Source organism: Simochromis diagramma, unplaced genomic scaffold (assembly GCF_900408965.1).
Source record: "Simochromis diagramma unplaced genomic scaffold, fSimDia1.1 OVJJ01000483.1, whole genome shotgun sequence".
Lineage (NCBI taxonomy): Eukaryota > Metazoa > Chordata > Actinopteri > Cichliformes > Cichlidae > Simochromis > Simochromis diagramma.
This window is the reverse complement of record NW_024386835.1, coordinates 4,512,008-4,529,823: the sequence shown is the minus strand read 5'-3', so window position 1 is coordinate 4,529,823 and position 17,816 is coordinate 4,512,008. Positions and strand designations below refer to the sequence as shown.

Below are 17,816 nucleotides of genomic sequence, written 5' to 3'. Positions count from 1 at the left end.
TTGCCACGGTTCCTAAATTAAAGGAACACACTTTATCCAGGAGATGTATGGGAACTCTGTCAGTCATTTTAAAGAAAAAAGACTCCATCGCTGGATTCATCATCTCTGGGAATGAGGAAAACTCATTCATGTATGTCCAACACTTAGTTGGAATATCGGCTGACAACAAACGCTACCTTTTCTCCTGAATCACAGACGGGAAGTAAGCAACTGCTCCATCCTCCTGTCACAGCCCTGCCCTGAGCAAAGCTTGTGGCAAACTGTGTGCTAAAACTGCCTGTTGTGTCTGATTAGCTTTAAGTTGTTTCCAGTCGTTTCTGGTCCCTGTACAGCTGCAGCGAGAGCTTGGGTCGCATTGCCAGCGGTAAGTCACACTGAGCAGGCAGGCCTGCACTTTGTCACCGATTCTGTTCATAATATTTATGGACAGAATTTCTAGGGGCAGCCGGAGGTGGAGGGTAGAGGGTTTGGTGGTCTTTGAATATTGTCTCTGCTTTTTGCAGATGATGTGGTTCTGGTAGCTTCATCAGACAGTGACCTCCGGCTTGCACTGTGGCTGTTTGCAGCTGAGTGTGAAACATTGGATGAGAAGTAACACTTTTGACTATTAGGTCATGACTCTCAGATGGATAAGGGCGGTGTGCACACTCCAGGTCTAGCATGAGTTGCTACACCATATGGAAGAATTTAAGCATCTTAGGGTCCTGCTCACGTGATGGTGGAGTGGAAGACCAACAGGCAGGTTGGTGCTGATGTCAATTTATAGGTCAATTGTGTTTACATTCCACCTTCACCTATGGTCATGGGTGACTATAATAATAAGACCAGGGATACAAGTGGGAGAAATGAAGGCTGAGGAGGTTGGTTATTTCAGCGGGACTCAGACTAAAGCCACTACTCCACACTAATAGGAGACAATTTAGTTGGTTTGGGCATCTGATCAGGATGCCCCCGGGATGTGTCTCGGTGAGTGGTTGTGGTACAGGACATGCTGAAGAGGACTGACTGGTTTTTGGTTTCAATATGACCCAGACCCAGAGTTTTTTCATATATACAAATACAACAAAAACAATGTTTACTCGAAATTACTGAAAATGAACGGATACTAGAGTCAAAGGAAGCTTTAAAATAATAGTATGGATTACACTTGGAATAAAAGTTTTATTAGAGAAAAGCAAAGTTTTTTGTTTTGCATAATATGCTAACTAATAGTAACTTTGCAATAATTATAATATTTCTTTCTTGATATTAATATTAATTGCATAACTAATGTTGCTTTGAAAATAAATCTATTAAATATTAAAGAAGTATATTAAATATATTGGTGGAATAAGGGTCACTAATATTATATATATTATATATACATATTTTATATATATTTTCCCAAAATGTAATGAACTTTAAAAAGTTCCTTCTAATTAATTACTTGAAATAGCTACACCCACGGTACACAAACCTATCTGCCTTTGTGCAATGTAGTCGTTTTGAAGGACTGAGACCTCAATGGCATAAGAAAAATCTTGTTACTTTGTGAAATAACAAGATAGGGAGTAATAGAGGTCCACGACATTTCCTTATGAGGAAAATGTTTAAATTTTTCTTCCTTGCAAAGTTGAACATTTTTGCTGCCCACTGCTTGCTCCCAGAACCAAAGCACATTTTTTGACTCCATCCTTTACTGTCACCTCTCTCTGTTCCCTCTGTTGTTTGATTGACAGCTCCTCGCTGCGGCTCAGTTCTCTGCGTGCATTCGCAAGCTCTGCCTCGAGCTCAGTGACGCGGTGGTTAAGAGTGGCACAGTGCTCGCGGCTTTGAGCCAGCTCTTTATTGGTCCGATCCAGCAGCTCCTGAAGCTCAGACGCCCTGCTGCCGTCATCGTGGGCATCTATAGAGCCATTGGGAAGTCTCTGTAAGGCAGACACATACAATTAGCAGATCCATCATTATATACACTTTTCACATAAAATGCATCTCATGTGTTACACAGATGCAAATCTACATGCTGTGTTTGGAGGGTATCTGATAAAGTTCTTGTTTTAGAGTTTTAGAGCTGATAAAGTTCTTGAGTGACCTAGATCAGAGTGGTGGGTTTTATGCATACAGAGTTGGGTTATGTGAGGGTAGGCTGCTATGTTGTTGTTTTGATGTTGTTTCTCTTCTTTCCAAAGCTCAGAGTGCAGTTAATTCCAGGCTCTTAATTAAACAAATCTTCAGGGACACATTCAGACAGCAACGCAGTGGGCAGCCAAAGTTAGCAGGACCCCCTCTGCTCCGTTGTGTTTCCATTTTGCCTGTGCACGACTTCCTTACAGAAATGTAAAGATTCACACAAATGCCCGGGGAAATAGGGCTAAATAGTGTGAAACTGTGTAATATGGCACACCTGGGGATCCATGAGTGGCTCCCTGTGACTGTAAAACAGCGTGGTAGGAGCTCACGAACTGAGAGTGTGTCACTATCACTGTGTAGGACCCTGTAATGTTCTTGGATAGAGTAAATGCTGAAAACAGCATTTTCATTTTGCGCTTTCTTGAATAAAAATATTCCTCACTGAGGGCTGGTTGCAACATCAGTCCATTCTCACTCTCAACTTGTCAGGACTCGTCGGCTTTAGCGGCGTTTTTCACAGTGCAGGGTGGGCTAGCAGAGGTCACACAGAAGTCCCAGATGTGATAAGGCCAAAGGGATGTGGTGATGTTGTCATTGTCGGGGGACATGCAGTGATGACACTAGGAGCAGGTAACTGCTGTAGCCAAGAAAATGTCAGAGGTGCTTGACAGAAAAAGAGATTTTTGCCTTATATTGAATCTTTTATGTTGTGAAATGGGGTACACACCCCCATCACCATCAACGGCGCTGCTGTGGAGAGAGTGAGCAGCTTCCGCTTCCTTGGTCTACATCTGGCTGAGGATCTTATGTGGTCAGTACACATAAACAAAACAGTGAAGAAGGTGCAACAGCGCCTCTTCTTTCTCAGGAGACTGAAAAGATTCGGCATGAGCCCCCGCATCCTCAGGACCTTCTATCGCTGTGCCACTGAGAGCATCCTCACTGGATGCATCACCACCTGGTACGGCAACAGCACCACTTACAACCGCAAAGCTCTCCAGAGAGTAGTGCGGTGCTCTGAACGGATAATTGGAGGTGAGCTTCCCTCCCTCCAAGGCATCTACAGGAAGCGGTGCCGGAGGAAAGCGGGGAGGATCATCAAGGACTCCAGTCACCCCAGTCATAAACTGTTCAGACTACTTCCATCAGGAAGGAGGTTCTGCAGCATCCGGTCCTGTACCAGCAGACTGAGAGACAGCTTCTTCCATCAGGCCATCAGACTGCTGAACACTTCATAGACACCTCACCTTCACTACTGGTACTTCAGCATTATGCACTCCATACTGTACATTAATGCCACTGTTTTGCACATGTCTCAACCAACTCTGTATATTTTTTATATATTTTATTTTATTGTTTACTCTATTTAATTTGTAAAATATGTATACACACACACTTACACACACTTACACACACACGCACACACACACGTAGAAAAACATATTCAGTATACACATCCAGTAATGCATATACTATTATATATTGTACATATATTTATTAGTCTCAGATTTAGCCATTCTTATATTTTGCTTGTTTTACGTTATTGTATTTTTGCACAACTCTGTTGCCTGTGAAGCTCGCACACAAGAATTTCACTCACATGTACTGTACCAGTGTACCTGCACATGCGATGTGACAATAAAAGTGATTTGATTTGATTTGGCATATTTTAAAGCTAAAATAAACCTAGCCGCGCAGTCTAATGCCTAAACCTAACCAAAAAAGGCATAGAAATGAAAAAAAAAAACTGTACCAGGCAGACAAACTTTTTTGGTTTGGCTTTTGTTCTTCCTTATGTGGAAAATTGACACTATAGGTTAGAGATGGCACGATACCACTTTTTTATGTCCGATACCGATACCGATATCATAAATTTGGATATCTGCCGATACCGATATGAATCCGATATAGTGTTTTTTAATCAACAAAACTGTTTTTTAAATATCTTGCTGCATTTTGTATAAGTTCATACTCAAGTTTAAAACAACAACTACACTAAAGCTATTCTGTTATACCTGTATGCAAAAAAAAATATTTCATAGTTCAGCAATACTGATCAATCTGATAAACTTAAACCTACACCATCCTCCCTATTCTGGTATTTTAAAGAGTACTTAGCATAAATATTAAGCAACCTAACTAATAGGGTTCCAACTCCCAGCAACAACAAAAATAAATAAATAAAAAATAGGGAACCACCCCTCACGCTCCACCTCATGATGCTTAATCGACGTAATCAACCTTAATTTGATGCAGTGTGAAAAAAAATGCACAGAAATCAATTCTTTTTCAAGAAATATTAAATAGATTCAACATCTTTCTTCAACAAAACTGCAGACTGCACAGATGGTACCTTCCCAAAGGAAAAAGTACTATAGCTTACTAGGGTATATTAGACTTAACAGTTACTATATGCAGTAATGGACTTCTATACATTTTACATCAGATTAAAACTTTGGGTGTAAGATTCAGATAAATATTAAATAATTAAAAGCTAGACATTTTAAATGAGAATAAGAAAGAAAAGTATGTCTTTGTGCCCCCTTTTCCCTGTTCATGCCCTATCGGCCCCCCTGGCTAAATTTTGCTAGATCCGCCCCTGCACAGTTACAGCCGTCAGCTGCGTAGAAAAAGATCCTCGAGTAGAAAGTAATATTAAATAAATTCTAACAACAGCTGATCAAGCTTAAACGTGCTGCTGTTGTTTAGCCGCTGGTTTCCTCTTTCTGGTGCAAAGTGGGCCAAAAGCAAACTAGAGACACAGACTCGCGACAGAAAAGCCGATCAGCTGATCGTTAAGCAGTTTCATGATTGAAGTAGCAGCCGGAGAGCGAGAGGCAGTCGCTCGTTAAGCTTAAGCAGGAATGCTTTACAAACATTCAGAGATGGACTTACACACTTGCTTTACTTCTCTCGGGATAACTTTGTCGGAGATGAAATGCCGGGTTGCTAGTGAAGCTCCAAATGCTATCCAGACCACCGACAGGTCCCGCATGCCACAGCCGCTCTATCACGTGATGCATACTGCTCCGACGTGCTAACGTTCTGAGGTGAGTTACGGGGTGTTGCAAGTTTTGTGAGGTGCTTTCGTGATATTTAATGGATCGGATTACATTTTTTATTTTTCTCCGATATCCGATCCAGTAATTTAGGTCAGTATCGGACCGATACCGATACGTAATATCGGATCGGTCCATCTCTACTATAGGTGGTCCTGTGCAATGGAAAACGCTCTCATGGGGGTACCCCTTGTGTAGCAAGAAATGGTTCCTGACAAAGCATCTGCATGTAATGAGTTGGGAGTGGGAACTTGTGGCAAAACACTGCAGGGCAGTGGCTGTCAGCAGTGCAGCGGGTGTCATCGATAAATGTCCTAACAGAGTGTGTGTTTGCACACTTCACACTCTGTGACATCTAAACGGCACTCACCCTACTAATGGCCACACTCTAGCCAGTTCTCTCTTCTTTTCTCCCCCACTGCCTATCCTCCATGCTTTTGTTTTTTCTTAATAAAAAGTTGATACATTTCTTTTTAGATATAAATCTTTGGTTTTTCTATCTGATCCACTCAGTCACACGTGTTTGTTTCAGCCCCAGCCTCAAACCAGGCTTGAATGAAGGGCAAAGGTTAGCAACCCTTTTTCGCGATCAGAAAGGTAAAGGAAGATTTATGCTACCTTAGGCTCCTTTGTGTATAGATATGTGTGGGTCACTGTGTAGGAGGAAGACAGAAAGGAGATACAAAAGCAGACGGGCAGACAAATACTATCAGCAGGCACAAAATAAAACACATAGCACAAAAACAATCACACAGCCAGGAAGACCTTCCATGTAGGTTTGGATCCATCTGTTCGCTCCACTGAGTCACCATCCTTCCTCTGTCTCACCATGTTCAACTGCAATGTAGATTAAAAAGACCAAAAAAAGAACACTGAATAAACATACTTACTTTTCTTGTCACTTAGTCGATCCAAGAACAGAACCCAGCCTCCCAAAGGGAAGCATGGCTGCCAGACAACAAGATCTCTCATGTTTTACATATCTGCAAATATGAATAATGCTCAAAAAAAAAAAGAAAAGAGGTGCGAAGGAGGATTCGCTTTAGTCAAATAAGACTCTTTGATCAGTGCAATTTACAGTAACAAGGTTTGATTTTGAATCAAATTAAGAATTTGTTCTTTGTTTACCTTTTAATGTATAAATCAGGAATGTCAAACCCATTTTACATCGGTGTAAAGACATTTAGCTACACATTTAATCCCCGATAAGAATTAATGAGGAAAATAAGTCCAATTTCAACGACATGTCTCAGTTTGTCTACATGATAAATGTGTAAAATTACATTAAAAGATCTGTTTGCTGAGGACAAATTTTTCAGTAGATATTTGTATAGTAGGTAGTGAAAAACAACGGGGGAGGTCTTTATCGATAGAAAAGGCTGGAAACGTATTAAAATAGAGTTAAAAGTTCTAAATCTATGCGCTCCTTCACCTTTCCCAAAGCCTAATTGGGCCGAATTGGAGTCTTTGCGAGGACGATTTTTGCCCCTGAGCCCTATGTTTCACACATCTATACATAGATGTTTTATGTATATGAACAGAGGATTGAGAAGACTCTCACACAGTGTGATACGCAAATTGTATATCCGATCACACTCGAGGCATTACCAGATGTCAACTAGGGATTGAGCAGATATTTTACTTACCATCAACGACACACATAGACACACACCTACACACACACACACACACATAAAAACTCTGCACATAGATACGCATTGCTCACCTCTTGCGTGGTAGTTGCTAGCTGCCCCTCCAGGGTGGCAACCCTCTCCAGAGCCACCCGAAGCCTCTCTCGCACCTGCCAAACACACCGTCCACACGTTTAATCAGTTATTTTAAGCTTTCAAGGCAAAGCAATCTAAACTACATGATTTTTAGTTTTCACTTTTATATTAACCTCCTAGGACCTGGCATCCACATATGTGGATGTGTGCATTTTAGGTTGTCTAGACCAACATACTAAATTTTGCTCTACAAGGGCCTGATATCCACTTACAAGGACATTATACTGCCTCTGTTTTATCAAAATTTAAAATGAATGTCTTCATATGTGGCTCTCATTTTTCTTAGAAACAAAAATTGGGGAAAAAAAAAAATCCGGTGATTCTTTGTTTTTACATTCATCGGGTCCCAATCAGCCCAAATATCAAAGAGAAATTAAAAATGCATGCTGTGGAAGAGTTCAGGTTTTAGGAGATTAATATAGAGTCAGATTATTTTTTCATCTGCATCCATTTGCTGTCCAATTCTGTTGCCAATGCTGTTTTCTCTTAATAAAGTCTCATGACTTCAGCCACTGTCTGTTTTTGTCCTAAACAGAGGTTCGTCAATAACTAAGAAACAGTGAAAAAAAAGCAAAAATTCTGTTAAAAGACACATTTGAAGCAAGAATCTGTTAAGATATTGTGTCCTCAAGTTTCTAGATTTGTCATTTACATGTCAGAACTAACCTCTGTCATGCAATATGTGTGTGTGTGTGTGTGTGAGAACGAGCGAGAGAGTCCACCTTTTCATCCAGAGCCTTGTGGTGTTCAAAGAGCGACTTCAGAGCTTTGAGGACCTCCACCTCGCTGGAGACTCCAGATGGTGGGGGTGCCTGTCTTTTTACCACTGTCATTCTCAGACTACGTTCGTGACGAGACACCAGACACTCCAGGTGCTCCAACAGCAGCTACAGCACGAACACACACACACCAATGTATGCATGACCAAAGAGAATACTAATTCCAGAAACATTGTTTGTTTTCATCAGCGTCAAACACACGCACGCCCTCAAAGACACACACGCACACACATAGACACACATACCCTGGTGTTGTTCCTTTCTGCTTTCAGCTCAGATATTTCCTCCTCTTTCTCCAGCAGCTGCTCGCGGCATATGTTCAGCTCCTTTGTGAGGGTGGCAAACTCCTACACAACAAATACACACACAACACCCATACAGAGGTTAATACTGTATCACTGATCGAGGTAATGGCTGAGTGCGTTTGTTTAACTGAGCACGAATCCAGCTGCAGTCTTGTAGTTAAAGAGTGCATGTGGCCGAGCTGTTTGGTGGCCAGACACAAGCACAAACAAGAGGAACACATTATCAGCAGGGGATGTCAGGGCACACTTAAATAATGGGCAGTCTAGGGTGGCTTCTCCAAAAAGAAAAGTGTTCTTGTGTGAGAGATGATGTCTGGGAAAATTTTTTCTGTGCATCTGCGATAAGAGGTTGTCTAAGAGGCTGGAAATTCCATGACTCACTAGGTACAAAAACAGCACTATCTGAGCTGAATAAACAAAATGTGAGCTGTGCCACTCTGCCTACCTCAGTGTCTGGGTAATTTTCTGGCCCTTACATTGCTGTATTGTTGGTGGGGTCACGTCAGTGCTACTACAGATAAGATTACGAACTTCTCATGAAACAACAAGTTTGTTCCACGGTGAAAAAGTCTCTCAGTTCTTGCAAGTGTCATTTCTATAAATGATAGAACTGACAATGATGAGAACACCTCCAGCTGTCATTTATAACACACCAACCTCAGTTACTGACAGAAGGCTATACACTTCACTGAAGCTTTTACGCACTTGCAAGTAGGGCTGGGCTATATCATACCGTTCACGGTAATACCAGTGTAATGTTGGGCTGATAAGAAAATGAAATATCGCGATAGATATGGGTAAAACATGCGCAGTGCCTTTGTTTACATACGCACATGGCAGCGACGCAGAATGAGAAGAGTGAAAGCGGGTCATTGAATGAAATGGATGAACCAGAATTGGTTTGTAAAAATGCTGCAACTTCAGTGGTGTGGAACTGGTTTGGCTTTCATCCGTCAGATGCACAACAAAGCACTATTTTTGGTAGCGGGCCGTCGTTATTACGCACACTTAAAATCAATCCTTTGATTTTTCTGAAAATCAACAGTGCCCCTTATAATCCCGTGTGCCTTATGTATGAATTCTGGTTGTGTTTACTGACCACGAAACAATTTTATGTCGTACACGGTGCTCGAAAATCTGTCAAATGTTTCAGTACGGAGTGATACGTACTGTGCTTCAACATAATATTAGCGTATTGTGTGCGTATAACCTCTTTTTAAGTTTTGTGGATATTATACATGGTTATACTGAGGATTTCCACTGGAAATGCCTTTTGGTTAAACTGTTAGCAAGGATTTGCATTTGCACTGTTAATTTTTTATATAACTTTAATGCACATAAAAAAGCTGCTTGTTTAAGTGAAAATACATTGATGTTTGGTTTTTTTTTTTTTTGCACTAATAAAGTTGTGGAGTTGTAAAGTATTTTGTCTAGTGTCAATTATATCGTCAGTTATATCGTTATCGCAAATTTTCAAATGTATATCGTGATAAATATTTTTGGTCATATCGCCCTGCTCTACTTGCAAGCACTGAATGTCCTTTAATGCTGCATTTGAAAACCTTGAACAATGAGTGCCTTGATGCTTGGTTTCTGGGCGATGCACTCAGTTTCTTTAAGACTTCTTATATTCAGCCATTTTGTACATTTAGGCCGCTTGTACTTTGTGTAACATAGCACAGACAATAACACAGTTGCTATGAGGAGTGATGCATAAAATAGGCTTAAACATAGTTTCGAACAATCATTAGGAATTTTGGTAAACATGCTTTTCATTTCTTGTCAAGCAAAGCCTGATATGATAGCTTTATTTATTTATTTTTTATTTTTTTTTTTTTTTATTATGATATGATAGCTTTAAAAAGTTACAGCTAACAGTCATAGAGGAAGAAGGCCGTAGCGATAGATGTAGCTTCTTCCTGTATCAGGAAGAAGGAACACAAGAAGCTCAAGAATGACCAAGGGCTGGGAGTGGCTCCAGCAGATCCCAGGACTGACATCTGAAATCTCCAGAAGAGCGGAGTCCAAGGAACAGCAAAGATACTATACAGGACCCTCAAGTTAGCAGGCCACTGGTAGAGGACCTGAGCTTAAAGGATAACGATTTTAATTTTTAAAAAATGTTTTATTGCTCTTAATTTTGGATAGAGCATGGCTTTTTAAAACAATTTTCAGTCTTTATTGTTCAGCTAAGCTAACTGGCTAAGCTTACTGGCTTGTTAACATGTTAGTGTGTGTATGCACATTTGAAAGTTAAAATTTTAATACAAAAAGTGTTCTTCTCTGTTCCTACTGCCACAGAAGTCTCCAAATCTACTAGAGATATCAGCGCTCCCTTTCTAAGCAACCGCAAATGTCCCACACTTTATAAATTTGATGGACATTTTATGCTCTTTTGGCGCCGTAAATAGATAGCTCCATTACCTTTAATAGTTTGGGAGATGGCTGTCATAGAACTGCGGTTTTCTGCCGTAAGTTTGATTTTTTTTATAGTACATGAACTTTAATGGAGTTTCACCTGACCATACAATGCTTCATTTTGGGGGCAAACAAGTGCTTTAAATGACAGCAGTAAAAAGGTTTGTGTAGACGTTACACAAAAGTAGTTGTTGGCCTATCTGTACCTCACAATGTACTTTACGAGCATATGAATCTGAATATGAGTTAACACAATGCAGCTCATCCTACCTCCTTACAACCATAATACATAATAATAACATATACATAATACATAAAACATCCATGCTAATTCTGATACTGTCACGTCTTCACATGCACTGGTTTGAGAGATAATGGTCCACATCCTGTTAAACTCAGATAAATCAAGAAAGGCTTCTCACTGTAATCTTTTGATCAGTGGAAGGAAAGGTGATGTGTCACCACATGGCTTTTTATGCACTAGTGGTGAATGGTAATGGACTGGTTCTTATATAATGCTTTTCTACTCTAACTGGGCACTCAAAGCACTTTACACAACTTGCCTCATTCACACAAGCATTTATTTCTATGCTCTATGTAAATGCTTCTATCTACCATTCACAGACATTTCATTCACACAGACCAATCTTCCGATTAGTAGCTGACCTGCTCTACCACTTGAGCTATAGCCACTCACCCCACTAGTGTTATTAATGGTTAATGTAACCTATGTGAAGTCAATCCTTATGTCAGAGGGTGCTTCCTGGTCTCACAGCCCCACATCTAATCCACTTTCCTATGTGATTTTCTGTTATTCTGTCTGCAATCGATCAGATGTACTCGATTAGATGAGGTACTAAGAGTGCTGCTGCTACACTCTACATCAGAGAACCAGTCGGTGGCACACACATCTCCTGCTGGAAGTTGATTTTTAATATTTTTCCCCGATCGATCACACTGGAACAAAAATTGGATAGCTGTTTGTTCACCGAAGTCTGTGCATCTGTGTGTGCACGAGTGTGTGTGCGTTTGTTTTGTCCATGTTGTCTGAATGTCACTTGGTGCTTTGTTGGCATTTCCTGTGAGCTCGGCTGTAGTCCAAACCAATACCCAGCGGCTTACGGTCTCTCTGCTTGTCCAACACACACACACATCCACTTACAAACATATGCTTTTTCCTGAAGCTTGCTGCAGCTACGACACCGCACTCCTGGTCTCACGTTTTGCACAGATGACCTAAACACCAGCCCTGACTAGGAGATGTGTTTTTTAAAGTTAGAATGGAAATGTTCCACAACTGCAGCCCTACATGAAACTGGCACCACAGTGGCAATACACTGACAGGTGTGAAAATATGTTCCAAGACATGCCCCATTTGCACTGGCCTTCACCAGCAAAGCAGATGTGCTGATAAATTATCACTACTGAAGAATCTCTAGAGACCCTCTGCAATATTATACTAGCATTATAAGATAAAAACATTTATATGAGAGAGGATGAACTACTAAATATAAATAAAGATATCATGCATTGTATTTTCAACAATGTTTGATATCTTGTAAAAATCATAAAATCTCGGTGTGAACAGCTTACACGTTCATGCAGCCTTTTCACAGAGAAATATAATAGGGATAACAAATTACGTTATGCCCACTAATGTGCATGATGGATGGACTGTTTCTCCTGTAAGTTTGATTTCAATTTTAATCAAGAGGTTAATGCATCTTAGTGGGGAAGTGAAATTTTATCTGAGTTCTGTTACTGTAAACTTTGAAGAGGCTAATGATGTCAGTAGCTGATGTAGGGGGATGACCCACACTGCTCTCAGTACTTTTAATTAGCCCCACATTTCAGTCTTACCTTTAGCTTTACACTAATGATGCTGCTCTTTCTGCCAGTGTCTACCACTGTGCCACACGTTTGTGATATTTAACACATGTCTGCATGGATTAGTAATTTGAATGTCATGAGAAAAAAAAAGATATGCGTCTCTTAATTTTGCTTGGTGCTTTTAATATTTATTCTGTCATCTGACTCCAGCATACAGATGAGATATAAAAACTTTTTAAATAAAAAAACAACATTACATCCAGCAGGAAAGGCAGATTCTCTTCTATAATGACCCAGCTGAGTTGCAAATGATTATCTAAATAATACATTAAAACAAACCCACACACCATATATAAATAAACACATTGATCTCTGCATTTCCATTTATCCTGTCTGGTGTGCTGCAAGCAGAAAAATATATTAAATTTTTTTTTAATAATAATAAAAAAACGACTTTGGAGCAGAGGGGAGCGAATGAATAAGATCGAGAGAGGAAACGAGTGACAAGAGGAAAGGGGAAAATGGGTCAGCTTGTTCATTTTACTTTCCCTTATTCCACAGGGTCCACAGGGGTGCATCAATAGACATGTGCTCGGCCCAAATCCGCCAACAGATGTTAGAGCTCGCTCTCTCTTTCAATCATGACAAAAAAGGCTCAACAGGCAACCTCTTGCGTTTTCTAGTTCATCTCTTCATCCCTTCATCTCTCTCCCAATCTCAACATGTAAAAAAGACAACAGCAAACACACACATAGAAAATGCAAATGAGAGAAACACGCACCGTCATGAAGGAAAGATACGGATGCATGATTTGGAGTATTTATAAAGTATATAAAAAACACCTGTTACATGTAACATATAACACATTATCTGCTGAATGACTTCCTTTTAACTGCCGTTACTGCCTTTGACTTTGTGCTCTTTTTCAAAACCAAACGCACTATATAACCTTCACCACTCAAAACCCAAAGAAAAAAGAAAAGGTTAACGTTTCCGAAACAACGGCACAATACATGCTGACGAAAACTTTGACATCTGTCAGGGTGCATATTGTACAGAGCCGAGAGAGAAGACTCCGGGTGTCTGGAGGAACACGGCTGCCTCCAACCACAATGTGAGATAGCAAGTGGTTACCAAACACTGCTGAGCCCAGACATTGTAAAGGGATTTCTCCCTTTCCCTTCCTTAAGCAGTTTGGGATTAAAGGATGAAAAAAATGCTGTGTGTATATGTGTGTGTGTGTGCAGAGAAGGAGAAGGCAAAAGATTGGAGTGGAGTCAGATAAAAAAAAAGGGCTAAAAGAGCCCCCACCACACACACACACACACACACACACACACACACACACACACACACACACACACACACACATGCAATTCAAAAAAGCTGTATAAGACTTATTGTGGCTGCGGTTATCCTTTTCTACTTGTGTGTGAGTGTATTTTTGTGTTTTCGTTGTACGTGTGCAGCGTGCATAGAGGTCGGTACTATGGGGACTCGACCTACACCACACACCTGAACCATATCTGAGGCCGCCCCCTCAGCTGCTCATTCACATCTCTCGCATCCATGATAACAGATATGGAGGATACAGTCAATGTCAAAATAACAGTAGAGCTCACTTTGCTGGTTGGTCATTGTCTCAGCATTAAAGGTAAAGCGTTGTGAGATTGTGGAATTTATTGGTGAATAATGTGTGTGTGTGTGTGTGTGGGAGGGGGGTTAGGAGGTGGTCATCAGAACTGACGTGGTTATATTTCACCTTGCCAGTTATTTTCTGTTGTGTGAGAAAACTGACTGAGTTCAGAGGACCTGATCATGACAGATACTGGCCCTTCGCACCTTAACACCTTGTCAACACTGCATCACACTACTCTTCATTCCAGATGCAGCAGTAGAAAGAGCCCTTCCTTCTTCTTTTGTTATTTAATTCCTCTAAATGTATCCCAGTGAACTATGCAGTATTTCATGTCTGCTCTTAAAGTTAAAAGTACTGCTCATCAGACCAAATCCCAGCACTGACTATAACTCTTTATACACTCAACACCATGGGAATACTGCTTTCTAGTATTCTGCACCACATAAAGGGAATCCAAGACTTTCTCCACTGGCTGATCTTTGGCTTTTAAATTTCCCAGTTACTTGTATAAGAGATTGGAAAGTAATGAAATAGACCTTTTAATTTCCATTCTTATTGATGTAATCACTGTGAAAATACCCAGCGTGGCACCTTCTCTGACTGTGATCCTTAATAAATTAATACATCAATCATATTCAATCCATCCATCTGTCCATTTTCTTATGCTTATCCAGTTAAGGGTCGCAGAGGGCCTGGAGCAAATCCCAGCTGTCAAAGGGAAAGAGGCAGGGTACAGCCTGTCACAGGGCTAACACAGAAAACCACTCACACCTACGGCCAATTCAGAATCAGCAATTAAGTTAACATGCATGTCTTTGGACTTTGGGAGGAAGCCAGAGTGTCTAAAGGGAACCCAAGAAGAGACAGGGAAAACATGCAAACACCACACAGAGAGGCTCCAGTCAGACAGTGGATTCAGACCTCGGACCTTTTTGCTGGAGGAGGCAGTGCACCATCATGTACCATACTATCATACTGCCACAGTCAATCATAGTCAAAGAAAACACAGAATTTCCTCTTAATCTGCTTTGACAGTGTTATGTCCTTATATAACTTCATCCAAGATTTAAGAGATTTAAATTGAATTTATACATCTTAGAATCTACTGAAACAGTATCAACATGTCCTGGACTACAGTAGGAGTAATTCATTTATCTTCTGGTAATATCACTTAACAGTATGCTTGTTGATATAGGAGCCCACAAACATAAATGAACCACGGTGATGCTAACAGTGAAAATCTGGCAATTTGGCACTAACCCACTACACTGTGACTTTTCCAACTCTTTTTTTTACGTGCAGAAATTCTCATCAGTGTCTCCACAGCTCGTTGGCAAACTGGGATTTGTTAACGAGAGTCAAAAATTCACAGAAATGTAAACTATCTCACTTGATACTCCTGGACGTTGTGTCCTTAGAATGGATTTATAAACTGATCAGTTGTACTTCTAAAATGTGTGACAGGATTTACAAGACAGGAGAGTGAAGCCAAAGCAAACATGAATGGACACTTGCCAGAGCTTGAACGCGCTGAGGTCAAGCAGTTCCTCTCTAAGCATCAGCAGGTGGAAGGAAAGGAAACAAGGGACACTTGTGACTAAGCAAGACAGGAAAGCGAGTGAAGCTGTAAACATTCGCACATCACATCATATTCACATGATTCACAGGACAGGGTTGTGTTACATGATATCATTTATGCTAATTTATGATCTTGCACATCAGCAGCTTGAATATATTTTACATCTCTACAAAACAGATACACATTCTAAACATCAACTTGGACACTGTTTATCATTATGTCATTAGGTTTATTCTATGGTGATGTTTATTGTACTCATCACGGCATCTTATATGAAAAAGATGCATGGTCTCTGTGGCCAAGGGATTTGACAGACATAAGGCCCTCATTGGAGAACTGCCAATGTACATCACTTCTATGCTACACTAGTGCTATGGGTAATATTAAACTTGGTCCAGTGCGTTTTACTGCACGTTCATACTGCACTTAGATGACTGGTGGTTAGTTTTTCTTTTTCTCCAACCACCCCAATTTCTACACAGTGCACTCTAACAATGAATTCCTCGATAAATTTGTTTTTGCAAATTATTTAGCTTCTGTTTTCAGTTGCTTTAATTAATTTGCTTCTTGTATCTTCTTTAATCTTGAATCCTAAATTAATTGTATTTTTATGTTGTTTTTCATATTTTATTTTATTTTATTGTTTGCAACCTTTTAAATGGTATGATGTAAGCTGATCAGCTATATCAAGAAGAGTTGTTAAAGCTAGGGTAAAGACAAAAGCGACAATAAGTGAAGCAGCAGTATTCAGCTCTCTGTCACCATTATGACTATAAATAGTTTTGGTTTACCCACTTTTCTGTCTGTGGATGAGCAATAGCAGTGAAAAAGTTCAGTTCTGCCTATAGAGTTCACTAAAGTCTAGCTGAACAGCTGTTGCAAATACACCAAGATATCAAGTGTTTTTTCTGCATAAAGTTATACAATGCACACTCATGATAATGCACTGGTGAGGCTAAATCTTTTTAGATTTAAACCACAGAACTGTTCATTTGCTGTGGAGAGGCAAAGAAAAGCAAGCTACAATACAATATCAGAGATTATGTCTACTGACTAAATTCCTTTCACATGCACACATCGAAAGACAACTGTCTACACCAACTGTGATGTAAATCTTGGTAATTCACCAAGGGATGCCACAGCAAAGATGAATGCAGGGTCAGAGACTGGAGAATGAGTGAGTCCCTGGAGAGATTCAGATATCACAGCTCTGTAACTCTTCACCACTGCAGAGAGAGGAAGAGCGAGGTGGCAAACAGCCGAAAGGTGGACTCGACCTTCCTCTGGCAAATCTTAATCAGCACGCACACACACAGACACACACACAGACATACATATAGACACAAAAGCGCGAACCTACACAAGAGCCATGACGAAACAACACCTAGCTGGGGTGTTGGCCCTAAAGTAGCCAGTGAGTAATCTGTTGCCATGACGCCACCTCTCACACTGCTGCCAACGCCATGGCAACAGCTCATTAGGAAAGTGTTTGAGCAGCAGACAAACTTTGCATAAAACATTTCATCAAATGAATGCAGATACATTCTGTTGCACACACTACAACACAAACATGCACAAAGCCGCTGAGAGGTTTTCCTTCTGTATGATGCCGTGACAGCACTTGAGACTGGGGAAGGATGCAGCAGCAGCAGCTGACTGCAGCACTTGACAGATCCCAGCTCAGACTGATGCTCTGGAGGCACGAGTATAACCAAAAACTTTTCCGAAAGTTTTCCTACAGAAGGCACAGTGTGGAAACTAAACAACAATACGAACCCTGATGGCTGGGACAGATGTGTTTTAATACATCTGTCCCAGCCATGTATTAAAATACATCTGTCCCACTGCACCAGCGTAGGCTGAATTGCTCATAATTCATCCTACGCTGTTTTCCCTGTTAAAGTACTGGCGGATAAGTTTGACAAAGTTAAATTGTTGTTTTACAGTTTGTAACTCTAAGAAATGAATGAATTAATGTCTGGCTCTCTTCCATATTGTGTCTTTGGTCCTGTCTTCCTCTGAACACCCCCAACCAGTCACGGCAGATGGCTGCTCCTCCCTGAGCCTGGTTCTGAGCCGGAGGTTTCTTCCTGTTAAAAGGGAGTTTTTTCTCTCATTATCGGCAAGTGCTTGGTCAAAGGGGGTCTTTTAACTGTTGGGGTTTTCTCTCTGTTATTGTAGAATACAAGCTTTGAAGCTTAATACTGTTAACTGTTTGGCTGCCATCACACTATTTTAATGCTCTGATGGTGATCTAGATAATGAGCTTATTAGTTTATGCTCCTGTCCATGTATTTGTAGTTAAATTGTA

At 40.5% G+C, this 17,816-nt stretch overlaps 1 protein-coding gene across 8 annotated transcripts in view; it reads right to left on the bottom strand.

The window, feature by feature from the left end:
* Positions 1-17,816, bottom strand: part of ppfia4 (PTPRF interacting protein alpha 4) — a 64,939-nt gene that overhangs the window by 15,001 nt on the left and 32,122 nt on the right. For all 8 annotated transcript variants that reach the window (XM_040029224.1, XM_040029226.1, XM_040029227.1 and 5 more), the window contains 5 exons: positions 7,980-8,081; positions 7,678-7,842; positions 6,895-6,969; positions 5,934-6,005; positions 1,686-1,907 (listed from right to left, as the gene is read on the bottom strand). In XM_040029224.1, coding sequence (XP_039885158.1) covers positions 1,686-1,907; positions 5,934-6,005; positions 6,895-6,969; positions 7,678-7,842; positions 7,980-8,081 — 636 coding nt within the window. The remainder of the gene's footprint in view (positions 1-1,685; positions 1,908-5,933; positions 6,006-6,894; positions 6,970-7,677; positions 7,843-7,979; positions 8,082-17,816) is intronic.